Below are 15,779 nucleotides of genomic sequence, written 5' to 3' on the forward strand. Positions count from 1 at the left end.
GTCAGCTGCTGGGATGTATTTGTCTCTATAGCCCCTGGACTTGGTAAATGTTTGTGGACTTGTTAGTGAAGCACTTGAAAGATGTACTCTGTAAATCAAATCACCTTTTCTGAACCTCTTGTTCTCTTATAAAAGGGGGATAAAATCTTTGCCATTCTTAACCTACCTTGAAGGGACCTGGCCAGGGTGCCATGGCTTCCAAGCTGGCATTTGTACCCGGATCACCCAATCTCTCATTTAGTGGGATTATTATTATGTCTTGGGTGCTCTGCCCAGCCTGAGAGGGCAGAACTAGGAACAGCAGGGTTAGAAGAGGCCTGCTTAGGAAACCTAACCCAAAGGGCAATGAATGGGCTACCATAGGAGGGAATGAGTTCCCCATCACCTGATGTCTGCCATATGTGTTTGTTAAACTGAATCTCTAACACGTAGAACCAGCCATTTCACATCCTTGTTTTCCTTGGCTGCCTGTTTAGCAACCTGGATTATGGCCTGGGTTAGGAGTCAGGGGACGTGGGTTCAAATTCTGAGTGTCACTGACTTTCTGTGTGCCCCTGACCAAGTCTTTGGCATTCTCTGAACCTTGGTTTCTCCCTCTGTAAAATGAAGAGGTTAGAGCTGTCGTTCAGTCATCGATGAATCAAATCCTGTCTTTGATCTCTCTGTCCTTTCTGCCTCTAGCCCTTCTCAGGCTCAGCCTGCCTCGTTGGGCACCCTTTGATCCCACACAGTCTAAAACTGTTTTAGAAAACGGCATTTGCCTCAGGACCCTGGCTCTTTGTGATCAGAGGACCAGGGCCGAGCAAAAGGTACATGACATCATCTCCATCTTAATGATAATAATAGCAGCTGACATTTATATGGTACCTACTATGTGCCAGCCACCATGCTAAGCACTGTACAGTCGTCTCATCTGGTCCTAACAACAGCCTTTGGAGAAAGGTGCTATTATTATCCCCATTTTGCAGATGAGGAAACTGAGGCCCAGAAAGCCAATAGTGACTGACTAGGGCAAGACCCAGGCCCATGCCACTCAGCTAAAGAAACATCCTTGATATGGTCCACCACCACCACCGCCAGTCCTATCCCCACCAAGAGGATCAAGAGATTTTTTGAGACCCCTGAGTCCAAGGCCCTCACTTTAATGGAAGATGAAATTAAGGAAGAGGAGGAAGGACTGGCCCTAAGATATGCTGGTGGCAAATGGCAGAGCTGGGGTTCAAACATGGCCTCCACTGCCAAGTCTGGGCCCTTGCCATGGCCCACACTGCCCCCTGTTCCAACCCTTTGAGAGCAGGAACTGTGTGGAGGGTCAGAGTATGGCAGGCAATTGGAGCTTCCTTTCCCCAAAAAGTCCCCGATAAGATGACCTTGGGCAGCCAGCAAACGCCTCTGTCCTCGCCGCTTCCATCTGTCTGGGAGCCCAATTCCCACCCCCTACCTGTCTGGCCGGCTGTTGTGCGAATGAATGAAGTCTGGAGGGGGAGCACTTGGAGACAGCCAGAGGAAAGCAGCTGGTTCTGGGCTCCAGGACACCTTGGGGCTGTTGGGGGACAGCCAATCCCAACAGCTCCTGCTTCAGAACACTCGCTAGTCTAGGACCCCACGTGCTAGGCTGTCTTGAATCTTAGCACTAGAGGGCCTTTCAAGGTCATGTGGAGTCCTGGGCTGTCAGAGCTGGGAGGAGTCCCAGAGGATGTCTAGTCTAGACAGGGCCTCAAAGCCTAGCTCTGCCCCTTCCTCACCTCTGCGACCTTGGGCAAGGACCAACTGTCCCTCTCTGCCCCTGTTTCCTTCTCTGTTAAACAAGCTGGGAACTAGATGACTGCCAGGGTCCCTTTTAGCTCTAAAACTGTGCTCCTATGGACTGTATGATTTTACCAGTGGAGAAACTGCAGCAAAAACCCATGAAATCATAGAAACACAGAATCTCTGAAATGGAAGGGGCCTCAGATGGCCTGGAGCCCACCTTTTATCCTGTGCAGCCAGACTTCTACATCCAGTGACGGGGAGCTCACTACCTCAAAAGGCCACCTGTTTTGTAATCCAGTAGCTCCAATGGCTGGAGATCTCAACCTCATGACAAGCCTCCTTCTCTCTTCCCCCTCACTGCTTCTAGCTCTGCCTTGGCTTCTGGGATCTCAGACATAGAAAATTTAGAGATCTGGGGTCAGAGGATCTGAGTTTGAATGCTGCACCTGCACTTGGGACCTGAGTGGCCTTGGCCAAATTATTTCTTCTCTGTCTCTCATTAATTCTCTAAGCCACTCTCCACGGTTGCCATTCCAAACCTCCCATGGCCCTCCTCCCACCCCAATTCTCTTCCTATATCTCACTTAAAAGTTTGAAGTCCTTTCCCAAGAGCTCTCTCTGACATCACCCCCCACTTATCTCCTCTTTCCCTCCAGCCTCTGATGAAGGGGCAGTTCTCCTGACCAACACTAGCCACCTCCTCCAGAATATTGGCCCCTCTGTCATCTTCCCTCTCTCAATAATCTTCTCTCTCTCCCTATCTCATGTTTCCTTCCCTGATGCTTGTGAAGAAAGCGTCTATGCCTCCCCCATCCTTAGAAAAATTCTCTCAATTCATCCATTCCAGGCAGCTGTCTTTGGATATCGATCTTCCCCTCTTGGTTAAATCCCCTGAGAAGGATACCCACATTCTCTGCCTCTCGTTCCCTTCCTCTCGCTCTCTTCTAAGCTCTGGCTTCTTTCCAGTAGGAGCTGCTCTCTCCAAAGTTACCAGTGATCTCGTCACTGCCAACTGAAAGCATCTCAGAGGTCGTCTTGTCCAGCCCCCTCATTTTACAGGCGAGGAGAGGGAGGCCCAGGCATGACACATGACTTGCTTGGGGTCCCATTGGTGGTGAGCAGCAGAGCCAAGATTCCAGTTCAGGTCAGTCCCAGCTGCCATCGTGCTCCCAGGGCACCTCCTTCCTTTCTCAGTCCTCACCTTTGTGGCCCTTTGATAATGTCCCTCCTCCTGGACACTCTCCTCTCTGCTGCTCAGCTCCCCCTCCATCTCCTTTACTGGACTTCTTCCTTGTCTGCCTCCCCAGGGAGTGTCCGCCAAGGTTCTGTCCTGGACCTTCTTCTCTACTCTCTCTACACTATGTCCCTTCATAACCTCATCAGCTCCCATGGCTCAATGATCATGTCTATGAAGTGGATCCCCATATCCATGTCCATATCCCATATATCCAGCCCTAACCTCTCTTAAAATAGATGTCCTGTAGCCATCTCAAGCCCCACATGTCCAAAATGGAACTCATGATCTTCCCCCCCAAACCCTCCTCTCTTATAACTCCCCCCTTTACACTGAGGGTACCACCGTCCTCTCAGTCACCTTGGCTTGCAACCTGGACGCCATCTTCAGAGCCTTGCGCCCACCCCGCATAGCCAGTCTGTTCTCAAATCTGGTAATTTTAGAATGTCCGTCATGTATGTTCCCTTCTCTCCAGCCAAACAGCCCAGTTCAGGTCCTCACCCCTTTTGACCTGGACTATTGCAATAACCTCTCAGGTGGCCCCCCCGTCTCATCTCTCCCCATTCCAAAGACTCCTCTACACAGGCCACAGTGATCTTTCCCCAGTGTAGGTGTGACCATGTCATCCTCCTCCTCCTCCCAGCCCCATTCAGTAAACTCCAGTGAGCACTGATCACCCCCAGGCTCAAATATAAAGTCCTCTGTTTGCCTTGAAGCACCCTTCACATCTCGGCGCCTCCTATCTTTCCAGTCTTCCTGTATTTTATTCCCCTCTGTGTGCTTCGGGGTCCAGCCTCACTGGTCTCTTTGCTGTTTCTCACACTCGCTTTGGCACTGGCTCTCCCCCATGCCTGGGATGCTGTCCCTTCTTCCCTCTACCTCCAGGCTTCCTAAGACTCAGCCCTAATGCTATCTTCTCTAGGAGAGCTTTCCTTGTCCTCCATCCCCACCCCAGCTGCTAGTGACCTCCTCTCAGATTGCCTTCCATCAAAACAGCATATATCTTGTATTTGCCTAGTCATCAGCCCAGTTAGAATGGGAGTTCCTTGAGGTCAGGGGCCCAGCACGGGGAAAGCTCTTAATCAGTGTTTGTTGACTGGCCAACCTCACTATCCCTGCCTCTGTTTCCTCACCTCAAAACTGAGTAGCTTGGGCTGGATGTCCTCTGGGGTTCGTCTGTCTCTGAAACATTCCAGTTCTAGTCTAGCTGAAGATCCTAATTTGAAGAAGGAAATGCTGTGTTAGTGGCCAAGCCAGAGCTGGAGCCAGGGGCATATGTTGTTTGTTTGTTTATTTACTTACTTATCTATTTATTTATTTATTCATTCATTTGCTTTTTGGAGGGGAAGGCAGGGCAATTGGGGTTAAATGACTTGCTCGAGGTCACACAGCTAGTAAGTGTTAAGTGTCTGAGACTGGATTTGAACTCAGGTCCTCCTAACTCCAGGGCCAGTGATCTATTCATTGCACCACCTAGCCACCCCACCAGGGACATATATAGCAGAAGGAAGCCAGACATTGGAGTCAGGGAACTAAGGGATGGAATCTTTGCTCTGTGACCTTCCATAAGTCACAGCCTCGCTGGGTCTATGTCTCCTTCTGCAAAATGAAACAATGGTGTCTCCATTGGCCAGGTGGGAAGGCACAAACACAGGTGCTGGGGGAGAGGGGAAGATATTCTATGAAAGGCCTGTGAATCCTCTAGGCAGACAAAGCCAGGAAAAGGTGGCAGGTGAGAGGAGAATTGGCTTGGAGAGCAGAGGGGGAAGGCCGTTGTGTTTGTATGAACAGATTCAACTGCTTAACTCCTTTGAGGATCAGGGGGAATGGTATATGTGGGTCCTACCCAAGGGAACAGGACTCCCATAATGTCGGAGGTGAGGACTGGGAGGCCACTAAGGCAGCTCCTTCCTGAGCACAAAGCCCCATGGCCACCTCCTCAGGCAGCACCTGTCACTGCTGGACAGCTCCAAGGCTTAGGACAATCTTCAAACTAAGGTTGCCTTTGTAGGAGCCGCCACCTCCTGGTGCCAAACAGAGCAGCCCTTCAGATTCTTAAAGATGGCTGTTATGGTTCCCTTGAGTCTTCTCTTCTCTAAGATAGCCATCCCTTGTTCTGTCAGCTGATCCTTGTGAGATGTGGAATGGAGGCCCTTCACCTGCTGGTGAATGTCAATGTCCTTCCTAAACTAGTGCCCAGAGCTGAACTCAGCCCTCTAGCTGTGGCCTGACCAGAGGACAGGACAGTGCATCTAACACTTCCTTATCAACCAGGACACCTCTCTTGATTAAGTTGTCCAAGATCACTATAAATTTTTTTTTGCTTGCTTTTTTTTTGGAGGGGGAAGGCAGGGCAATTGGGGTTAAGTGACTTGCCCAAGGTCACACACAGCTAGTAAGTGTTAAGTATCTGAGGCCAGTTTTGAACTCAGGTCCTCCTGACTCTAGGGCTGGTGTTCTATTCACTGCACCATCTAGCCACCCCACACTATAAATGTTTTGATTGCCTAATGATACCCTTGATTCATGCTGAGCTTGTGGTCCACTCAAGTCCTTAGATCTTTTTCAGACAAAGCACTGTCTTTGCTTTCTCTTCCCCATTGCCATCTTATACTTTGAAGTCATATTTTGAACCCATGTGTAAGACGTCGCATTCACCATCATTCATCATTATCTTCAGCCCAGTGTTGCATGTTGTGCCTGACTTTGTGTTACCTACATGCCCTTAGGGTTAGCAGATGGCCCCAGGAGTCTGAATGGGCAAGGCCAGCAGAGGAAGGAGGGAAGCTGCCCCTTGTGGATTCAGCCCATCTAGCCAGTTCCCAGAGATGTGGATGCAGAGCTTTAGGAGGCAGCTGAAGGAGCCCTAGACTTGGAGATGAGGGCCACAGTTCAGATCTTGGCTCTGCTACATACCACACGGGGCTGCCCTCTCTGGCCTCACTTTCCCTCCTTGTACAACAATGATGATGATAACAATAGCAGGAATGTCTGTAGCACTTTCAGGTTTGCAAAGTACTTTTCTTCTGTCATCTCAAGGGACCCTCACCAGCTGGGGATCTAGTGGGCCTTATCATTCCCATTTTACAGATGAGGAAATGGGGTTGTTGTGGGCATCAAGTGAGATAGTGTCTACAGAGCAGCTCCCCAACTTTAAGCCACTCTCCAAACGTCAGCTATTCTTAAGCCCAAAAAGTGCTCCCAAGGTACCCCCCGTCCCAATTTGGACAAGTTCTACTTGTCGGGAAGCTTTCCCTTCTACTGAGGTAAAGTCTGTCTGGTTCTGCCCTCTGGGGCCATGCAGAGCAATGGCTGACCCCCTTTTCTGGCCACCTTGATCTTCCCTGCACCCTTCTCCATCATCATGGGTCAGAAGCCCTCCACACACTGCCTCTCCACTGTACTGGGAGCTGAGCAAGGTTTTGGTTTGAAGCGCCTGCTTTGGGCTTCTCCGGAAACAGCAGTGTCCCATATTTCTCAACCACACACCTGGTGGGATGAGGCAGAAGGTCCTCTCTCAGGGCCAGGGCACAGTCCAGGTTACCAGTGGGAAGATGGGGGACAAAATAGTTGGAGCAGGGTAGGAAATGACCATCTCTGTTGAGGGACTATAATATAAAGGATTTAGGCTGAAGAGACTTTGGATATCTAGTGCAACTCCATCACTTTTACATATTAGGAAACTGAGGCCTGAAAGGGGCACAGCCAAGCTGGCCAGTGGGAGTGCTGGGATTTAAATCCAGGTTGCTTTCCATAACCACCAGATATAGTGGGGCTAAACAGCATGGAAGGTCAAGTCCTGGAGTGTGGCCACTAATTAGTGACCCTTTTGACCATGAAGGCAGGTAGAGAGTGATGATATATGGACAGAAATCCAGATCCCTTTGGGAATCTGGCTTGGCTTGGGATTCCAGGCCTGGCTGGTCTGAGGTCAAGTACCCATTAGGAGACAACAGCCAGCATGGTATCTCTGCCCGCTGAGCCCACACCAAAGCAGATTCCCTAATTTATTTGTTGGTCTTCATCTGAAAATAAGAGTTTGCTGGTAAACAGGAAGGGTAATGATGCCAGCCGCCCTCGTTAGTGGCTAATAATTGCTTAATCTGTCCAGTAATTGACCTGGGCTCCCAGCGCGGCCTGACATCATGTTGCAGGGTGCTCAGCAAGCCAGGTCCCGTTAATGTTACCTTCGAGAGGGCTTCTGGAAGCCGAGCTCCTCCGTGCCCGAAATTTCCTCTTCACAGATGAGCAGATTAATTGGCCTGCCAATTAGGCAGCTATTAAAAGCAGGGAGAGAGGATGAAAGAAGGAAGGCAGCTGCCCAACCAGCCAGGGGGAAGGTCTGGATCTGCTGCCTAACATGCAGCCGGACAGCTGGACAGAGAGATGCTACTGACCCCAGCCAAAACCCCAGAGAAGCGGAGAGAAAGAAAGCATTGGTAGAATCCCAGAATCCCAGAGAAGGAAAGACTCTCATAGATCTCCAGTCCAACCCATACCTGAAGAAAAACCTTTATTCTTCCCCCACATGACAGCCCCACCTCCAGTCCTCTCTTCTGGAGGCTCAAGGTGCCCAGTTCTTTGGAGCTGATCCTCACAGGACATGGACCCCGGGCCCTCCCTATCCTGGCTGCCCTCCTCTGGACTCTTCATCTTGTCAGTGTTCTTCCTACGTGGTAGCACCCAGAGGAGAGCATAGTGCCCCAGACATGGCCTTACCAGGACCAAGGACAGAGGGACTCACCTCCTTATGGATTGTTAAGTCTCCCTTAACACAATCCAGGGATGTACTGACTTTTCAGCTGTCCTATAGACCTGCTGACCCATCTCTGACTTTCCTCAATAGCAGGCCACTAAAACTTTTTCACCCAGGGAAGGGGTCCCAGTGCCTTATGGGACCACCAACAGAGATCATAGATTGGCAAAGCTAATTCACCCTAGAGGCCAGTTACCCAATTTGCATCTTCCAGAGGAAACTGAGATGCTGGGTGGGGGGAGAGGCTTGCTCTTGCTCAGGAAGTGACAGAGACAGGAATAGAACCCAGGGCTCCTGACTCTTAGCCTGACAAAGTGAAGAAATCAGCCCCTTTTTGGTGAGGTAGCATCAAGATCCGACTTCTATAGAAAGAGTAGGTGGCTACCTGTACACTCCAGGGTCACCAGAAAACCTCTAGCACCAACCACCCTGCCAAATCCCTCTCTTTCCCTGCTGGCTGATGTCTCCAAATGTGCCCTCAGACGCTTCCTAGCTGTGTGACCCTGGGCAAGTCACTTTACCTCTTTCTGCCTCGGTTTTATCAACTAGACAAAGGAGATAACAGCTTCTACCTCTTAGGGTTGCAATGTTGTTTTGTACCAGAATAGATGCTCCTTTCCTGGAATTGGTGCCCTCTCCAACATGGCTCCCAGTGGGGATGGCCACAGTGTTGGCTAGGCAGGGAACACTTTTAACTCTGTCCCTTTGTTCCTCTTCCCAGGGATCATTGACTTCCTTGTGAGCCACCACCCAATTGCCCGAGTCCTGCGGGACCACCTCGTCTTCAAGATTGCACCCATGTTGAACCCTGATGGAGTCTACTTGGGAAATTACAGGTAAGGGATGCCCCACTGGAAAGCCCATGGATGGGAGCTTTAGGGAGGCAGGAAGAGGGAATAAAAGCATCCTAAAGCACAAGCTTTGGGCCAGCCATGACCCCAGGGCATGGTCAGCACCAGTGTTGGCTGAGAGTAGCTTCAGGGCCCCACAAACCAAGTATTTCTCCTTCAAGTTATAGGTGAGGAAACTGAGGTTCAGATAAAGGAAATATCCTTCGTGTCCTGGCCAAGCTGGGATTAGGACCCCACCCCTCACCTCCACACTCGCTCAGCTACTTTAAGCCTTAGATCGGAAAAGTTCCCAGATACTCCTCTCAGTGGTGCGAGGTTGGGTGCCATGGAATGAGCCCTGGACTGACCTGTTTGCGGTCTTTTGACAACCCGTGGATTTCATGGAACCCAGCAACCACCCAAATATAACCTCAGATGAATATAGTCAGCGAAAGAGGTTGGTCTCTGAGCACTCCCTCCTCTGAGTATTACCTCTTAGACCTAAAAGTGGCTGCACTCTCTGCCAACGCCTTTGACTCAATGAAAGGCAAAAAACCCCAACAGCCCAATGAGGAGAGCTGTCCAAAAGTGGGAGGCCCAGTCCTGGCAGGTAGTGAGTCCCCCACCCCCAATGGTCTTCCAGCAGGATGACTCCTTCTCAGGGCGTTCTGGGCGAGATGGCCCTGGGGTGCCCTCCAGCCCTGAAAGCCCAGGTTCCCCTGCGCTTCTTTTCTCTGCCCCTTCTGTTGCCGCCCCGCTTTCTAGCCAGTTTTCTGGCAGATGAGAAATTCTGCAGCCTTGAGATCTCTTTGGGGGCCTGGCTCCTTTTATGATGACAGAGAGGCAATTACTATGGTAATGCTTCACTGCAGCCTCCCCCCTCCCCAAGCGGGGTTTGGTGGGAGGGGGCGGGGAGGGGAGCTATTGCAGGGAAGGACTCCGGCCCCATCTCTATGGTAACAAAAGGTAATTGTCGTTAAATTCCAGTTAGGCAGTGGCAGCAGGAGGCCCTACCTGGCAATTATCGATTTGTTATGCCCAGAAACATAAATAAGACCAATAAATGAATTCCAAGGTCCAGGGCTGTTTACTTATCCCAGGCTCCATGGAGTACACATGACAAACACCTAATTAAGAAGAGAGATCCAGCAAAGTCATTTATCTTGTCATCTTGAGATAGAGAGCCCCGTTTGTACAGGGAGGGTGGCTGATGTCAGATGTGCGTGCTCTGAATAAAATCTGGGGACGGTACGGCCGGAAAGCTGCTGCACTGGGACCAGGGTGCAGCTGTGTGACCTTGGACCAGTCACCTCCCCTCTGGGGACTCTCTTGGGCCCTACAAAAATTATCTTTAGGGCCCCTCCCGCTTCTGATGTTCCCTGTTCTAAGACCTTAGAATTATGGTCATAGGGCTTGAATTCAAAGCCCTGCTCCACTGTTTACTAGACAAGTCACTTCACCTGGCTGGGCCTCAGTTTCCTCAATTGAATAAGGAGTTTTATCTAGGTGATCTCTATGGTTTACCATCCCGTGTTCCTGACATCCCATGTTGTCTTCTAAGACCCCTCCCACTCTGAACCTGACATTTTCGCATTCTTACGTCTCCTCCAGTTCTGACATGTTCTAAGCTCTATCCTGGCTCCCCGCGAGACGCCTGAGGACCAGAACCACATTCTGGGCAGAGAGACTTTAGTTCCTTATGTGATGGCCTCTGCCACCCCTCCCGCCACTCCAGTATCCTGCCAGTCCAGATGGGGCTGCAAACAGTCAGACATGACTCAAGTGACAGAACAGCATGTTCTCTGTTAGGCAGCTAGGGGCGCTGTAGTGCACAGAGTGCTGGGTCTGGAGTCAAGAACACTCATCCTCCTGAGTTCAAATCTGGACTCATTCACTTACTAGCTGTGTGACCCTGGGCAAGTCACTTAACTCCGTTTGCCTCAGTTTTCTCATCTGTTGAATGAGCTGGAGAAGGAAATGGCTCGGCCAAAACCACTCCACAATCTTTGCCAAGAAAACCCCAAATGGAGTCGTGGAGAGCTGAACACGACTGAAAATGAAGCAAAAACCACTCTACAAGTTCCTCTAAGACAACACTCCCACCTCCATGCCTTTGCCCCAGAATCAGGCCCTCTGCTAAGTGCTGGGGATACAAAGGCAAAGATGTGACCCCTTCCCCCAAGGGACTCCCAGTCTAATGGGATGTAGACCCAACCCTGGCTGGGACTGGGGGAGCTGGGAAGGTGCAGGGCCTCAGGGCCAGCCCTGGGCTGCAGGTGCACTTCTCCTCACTCACTGCCCTCCCTGGAGATAGACACCGAGAAAGGTGACCAGGCTTCCAGGGCCAGCTCTGACGCTAATTCCAGGGAGGAACCACTCTCTGGGTCTCAGTTTCCTCTTCTGTAAAATGGGGCATTTGGGCTAGGTGGCCTCTGAGGGCCTGTGACAGGAACGGCCTTCATAGTTGGAGATCTTTTCAAAGGAAACTAAGCCTCCCCTGGTTTGGTGCGTTGGCCGGGCTTGGGCTGGGGAGTGCTTGGAAGCCATTTCCGGACATCCCAGGGCTCACATTCTATCCTCCCAGCCCAATGTCATTAGGAGATGATTGCCTCAATATGGGGAGAGACTGCATGGAGCCAGCCACAAGGGCTTGCCCAGTTTCCATTTGTGACAAATGGAAGAGATTCATGCAATGACTCAGTCTGTGATGAGGAGAGGAGAGGCCCAGGGCCCGGGTCAGGGCTTGGCCCGGGGCTGGGGTCGGGGAGATTTTATTTCCCTTCTGATTCTCTCATGAATGAGAAGAAACTGATCACAGTGGATGGAAAAGACAGAAACCTGGGACCAAGAGCCCCTTCCCTCCTAGAGATAGTGATAGAGGTGTGGTCTGACATGTCACCTAGCTCTGGGGAAAGCAGGCTTCAGTGAGCACAGAGGAGGGATACTCAGGGTCCCAGGGCTTCTAAGCCCCTTCCCAATGATCAGTCCATGGTCTTAGCTTTCTTCCAGGTCTCACAGTCTATGTTTATTGATCCTCTGGTAGGTGAAAAAAGAGAGACATAGATGGGAGGTGACTGGCCCAAGGTCACCCAGCATGCTAGCAAGAGAGACAAGATTAGAAGCTGGTTCTTAGCCTTCCCACAAGTCTGCACCTTGTGGCAGGAGCCAGCCCTTGGCCCCTTCCTCTTGGGATGACTCGTCTCCGGTTCTCTGTGTGTCCTCTATAACTGGAGCCAGGTTTCTCTGAGGGCTGGAAGTCTAATCAAGAAACTAACCCACGAGAGCTCTCAGCCAAAACCAATTATTTAAATCACCTTCGTGTTGAGACTCCCAGAAAAGAGCCCAGATGGCCAGCCTGCGTGTGGAGGCGGCTTCTGCCCCCACGGTGGAAGTGTGCAGCTTCTTCTAGGCGGACGGGTGCGGGGCTGGGGAAGCAGCTGAGTCTGTGGGAGAAATGGAGGCCCCTGGGTGGGGTAGCCAGGGCCTGTGAGCACACAGGAGAGAATCCGGAGCTTCAGCAGACCCTGCCTGGATCCCTCCCTCGCCTAGACTGAGCTCTGGTTCACCTGGTACCGTGCCCAGAGCTGGGGAGGAGGTGGAGGAGGTGGTGATGGGGGGGGGGGGGGCTCAGGTATTGATGGGTATAATTTCAGGCTGTGCCACAGTGGAAAGGCCAGGACTGGTCGACCAGAGAGCTGGTTTCCAGTTCCAACTCCACACTAACTTCCTAGCCTTGGCTGAACAGAGTACTTCCTCTCCTTAAGCCTCACTATCCTCCTTTGTAAAATAAGAAGATTGGATTAGGTTATCTATAAGTACCCCCCCCCAGTTCTGATATTCCATGTTCTAAGGTCTGTCTGGCTCTGACATTCCTAGTTCTAAGGCCCCCTCCAGCCCTGACATTTCTTTGTTCTAGATTCTAAGGCCCTCCCAGTTCTGCCATTCCATATTCTAAGGTACCTCCCTGCTTTGACATTCTCTCTTGTAAGGTCCCTCTGGCTCTGACGTTCCCAGTTCTAGGGTTCCTCCCAGCTCTGACATTTCTCTGTTCTAGCTTCTAAGGTCCTCCCTCCACTTCTTGTCCCCCTCTGCCATTCCATAGTCTAAGGCCCTCTCAGCTCTGACATTCCAGATGAGGAACCTGAAGCAGAAAGGGTTCAGTGACTTGCCCAGGGTCACACAGCTATTAAATGTCAGGCTGGATTTGAACTCAGGAAGGTGAGTCTTCCTGCCTCCAGGCCTGGTGCTCTATCCACTGTACCACCTAGCTGCCCCCAATCCCTGCCCTCACAATTAGAATGTGGGGACCATAGGAACCAGGCCACTTCTCCAAAGGCTTTGGGGCTGACCCCCACGTGCCAGCAGGAAGTTGTGCTGCTCCTCAGTGGTCCTTGTATTATCCCTATTTGGTGCCTGCTGGAACTCCCTGGCAGAGTGTCTCCTCCTGGGGGGGCAGGTGATTTTTGTCTCTGTGTCCCTAGTACTGCGCACAGTGACTAATTGAATTGGAGCGAGCTGAGTTGAACTGAACTGAACTGAAAGTCTAGGCTTCCTGCCTCTTGTTTTAGTGGGGTTTTTTCTGGTCCTTCCTATCATGAGAGAGCCCAGAACTTGGCATCAGAAGACCCAGGGCCTACCCCTGCTTCCACCACTTATTAGTGACCTCATTAGAGGCCTTGGACAAGTCCTTTCTGGCTCTGTGCCTCAGTTTCCCCTTGTCTCCCTCCCAGGGTTGCCCTGGGACAGCAGGGTAAAGCTCTGGCTGTCCCTCCTGGGCTGCCCCTCTGTGCCCCACTGACTTTTCTCCCAAGCCCTGCCTGACTGCTGCTCATGGCTCTTTTCCAGGTGTTCCCTGATGGGGTTTGACCTGAATCGACACTGGCTGGATCCCTCCCCATGGGCCCACCCGACTCTGTACGGGGTGAAGCAGCTTATTATCCAGATGCACAGTGACCCGGTGAGTGATGACCCCACATAGCTATGCTCCTTCTGCCTCGGGGTGAGATGGGGGCTGAGACTAGATGGTAGCCCTTGGGACAAACCCAGCCGGGAATTCTGGCCAGCACTAAGGCAAATTCAACTGAGGGGGGAGGAGAGAGGTCAGTGGGAGGCCCCAGATCTCATGGCCCCACAGACAGAGGCCTGAGATGCTGGGGAGGGATCAAGGTAGGGCCAGACCTGGGAGATCTCAACTAGGCATAGGTCAGCACAGACAGGAAGCGCCAAGCTCAGCTGTTTCTGCAGACCAAGCCCTGGTTGCCCGGCTCTCATTACAACTCTATTTCGGGACATCCCACCAGGGATGGAGCCCAGAGAAACATGTACTTGTTGCCTCTGTCCCTGAAGAGCTGCACGGGGACTGGCAGGCTGGTGGCTCTGAGATGTGGGCCTTGGAGGCTGGTGGGGAAGCAGGGGTGGCCTCTCCACTGAGGGAACACTGTAGCTTTTCCCACCCACTTGGAGGCTGCCTTCAGCCAGGGTGTCTGGGACCGGGGTAACACAGCCATCACTTCTCTGCCCAAGACACTATTCATGTCTTGTCCTGCCAGTTTGACCTAGGGCCAGGGCCTAAGGAGAGGAAGGTGTTCAAAGGCTTCAGAGGGCATAGGACCTGCAGGCCCCATTCAGGGCACACCTTCCAGGGACACGTTGGCTAAGGGTGCAGGGACTGCTTCTTAGCAGCGCCACATCCCCTTATCCTATAAACTCAGTCTCTCAGATACTAAATCATTTACTTAAGACCAACCCCCACCTCACAGAGGAGAGCGGCCGTGCCTGGGGTTGGCAGAGCTAAAACAGGTGAGACCGATGCAAGTTCACCCTAAAACCGAGGGTGAGATGTAAGCAGTGAGGTGAGCAGGGGGCGGGAATCATGGGAAGGGAACTATGAATGAGAGGCCTAGGGTCCAGCTGTGACACCCGCTCATTGAGGGACCATTGTTGTTCTAGGGAGTGAGACCATGGAGAATTCTGAGGATGCAGTGCTCCTGGGCATCTAGGGGGTGCAGTAGATAGAACACTGGGCCTGGAGTCAGGAGGACTTGAGTTCAAATCCAGCCTTAGATACTTCCTACCTGTGTGACCCTAGTCAGGTCACTTGTCCCTGTTTGCCTCAGTTTCCTCATCTGTAAAATGAGCTAGAGAAGGAAACGGCAAACCCCTCCGGTATCTTTGCCAAGAAAACCCCCAATGGGGTCACAAGTGAAAATGACTAAACAGCAACAAAGTGATTCACCCAGTCAGTCAGTCAGTCAGTCAACAAGCCTACAACACCTACTATGTGCCAGGCCCTTGGTCAAGGATGGGGGATACAAAGAAAGCAGAAATGGTCCCGGCCCTGAAGGAGCTCCCAGTCTAAGGGGGAGATAAAGGGCCAACAATCCTGTCCAAACCAGATGCTTGTTACAGAGTGAATGGGGGGGATGGGAAGGCCTCCCTCTTGGCCATCTTCCTTCTTCTTTATTGGAACGTGACTTGGATGAAGAATCTCCAGGTGTTCTCTAAGTGCACCTGGGAGGTCATTCAGGAGAGGGAGCTAGGAGGGGAAATGTCTTGTCCAAGGTCATACAGAATCTTATTGGCAACAAGGGGCCAAAAGCCCCAGGATCTAGACCCCCAGGTTTTTCTCCCCTGCCTTCCCCAAACCCAGGGAGCTTCAGGCTTTGCTCCAGAGCCCCAGTGACAGACCTCAAAGGGAGGGTCTGTATTATGCAGCCCCGCCTCCCGCCTCCCTGGTCCCCTCAGCCCCAGCAACTCCCCCAGGGATCTTCTAGGAAATCTAAGGTCCAAGTGGGGCTTCCCACTCGCCTTCCTCATAAAGGCCAGTGCCCCAAGCAGCTGGAATGAGTAGTGTCCTTCTCCTGGGAGCAAAATAACCAGCTTTCAGAGCCACCTGGAGTTACTTTGAAATGAGGAGGAGGAAGAGGGGAGAGAGAGAGAGAGAGAGAGAGAGAGAGAGAGAGAGAGAGAGAGAGAGAGAGAGAGAGAGAGAGAGAGAGAGAGACAGAGAGAGAGAGACAGAGAGAGAGAGAGAGAGAGAGAGAGAGAGAGAGAGAGAGAGAGAGAGAGAGAGAGAGAGAGAGAGAGGGAGAGAGAGAGAGAGAGAGAGAGAGAGAGAGAGAGAGAGAGAGAGAGAGAGAGAGAGAGAGAGAGAGAGAGAGAGAACGAGAGAGAGACAGAGACAGAGAGACAGAGACAGAGAGAGAGA

At 51.7% G+C, this 15,779-nt stretch overlaps 1 protein-coding gene across 1 annotated transcript in view; it reads left to right on the forward strand.

Annotated features, from left to right (window-relative positions):
* LOC138164829 (cytosolic carboxypeptidase 6-like) overlaps positions 1-15,779 on the forward strand; it is an 824,829-nt gene that overhangs the window by 765,324 nt on the left and 43,726 nt on the right. The window contains exons 7-8 of the mRNA XM_069092755.1: positions 8,464-8,578; positions 13,418-13,529. Coding sequence (XP_068948856.1) covers positions 8,464-8,578; positions 13,418-13,529 — 227 coding nt within the window. The remainder of the gene's footprint in view (positions 1-8,463; positions 8,579-13,417; positions 13,530-15,779) is intronic.

Source organism: Petaurus breviceps, unplaced genomic scaffold (genome assembly GCF_028583685.1).
Source record: "Petaurus breviceps papuanus isolate PSGF00001 unplaced genomic scaffold, PetGlider_PUasm1.0 207, whole genome shotgun sequence".
Lineage (NCBI taxonomy): Eukaryota > Metazoa > Chordata > Mammalia > Diprotodontia > Petauridae > Petaurus > Petaurus breviceps.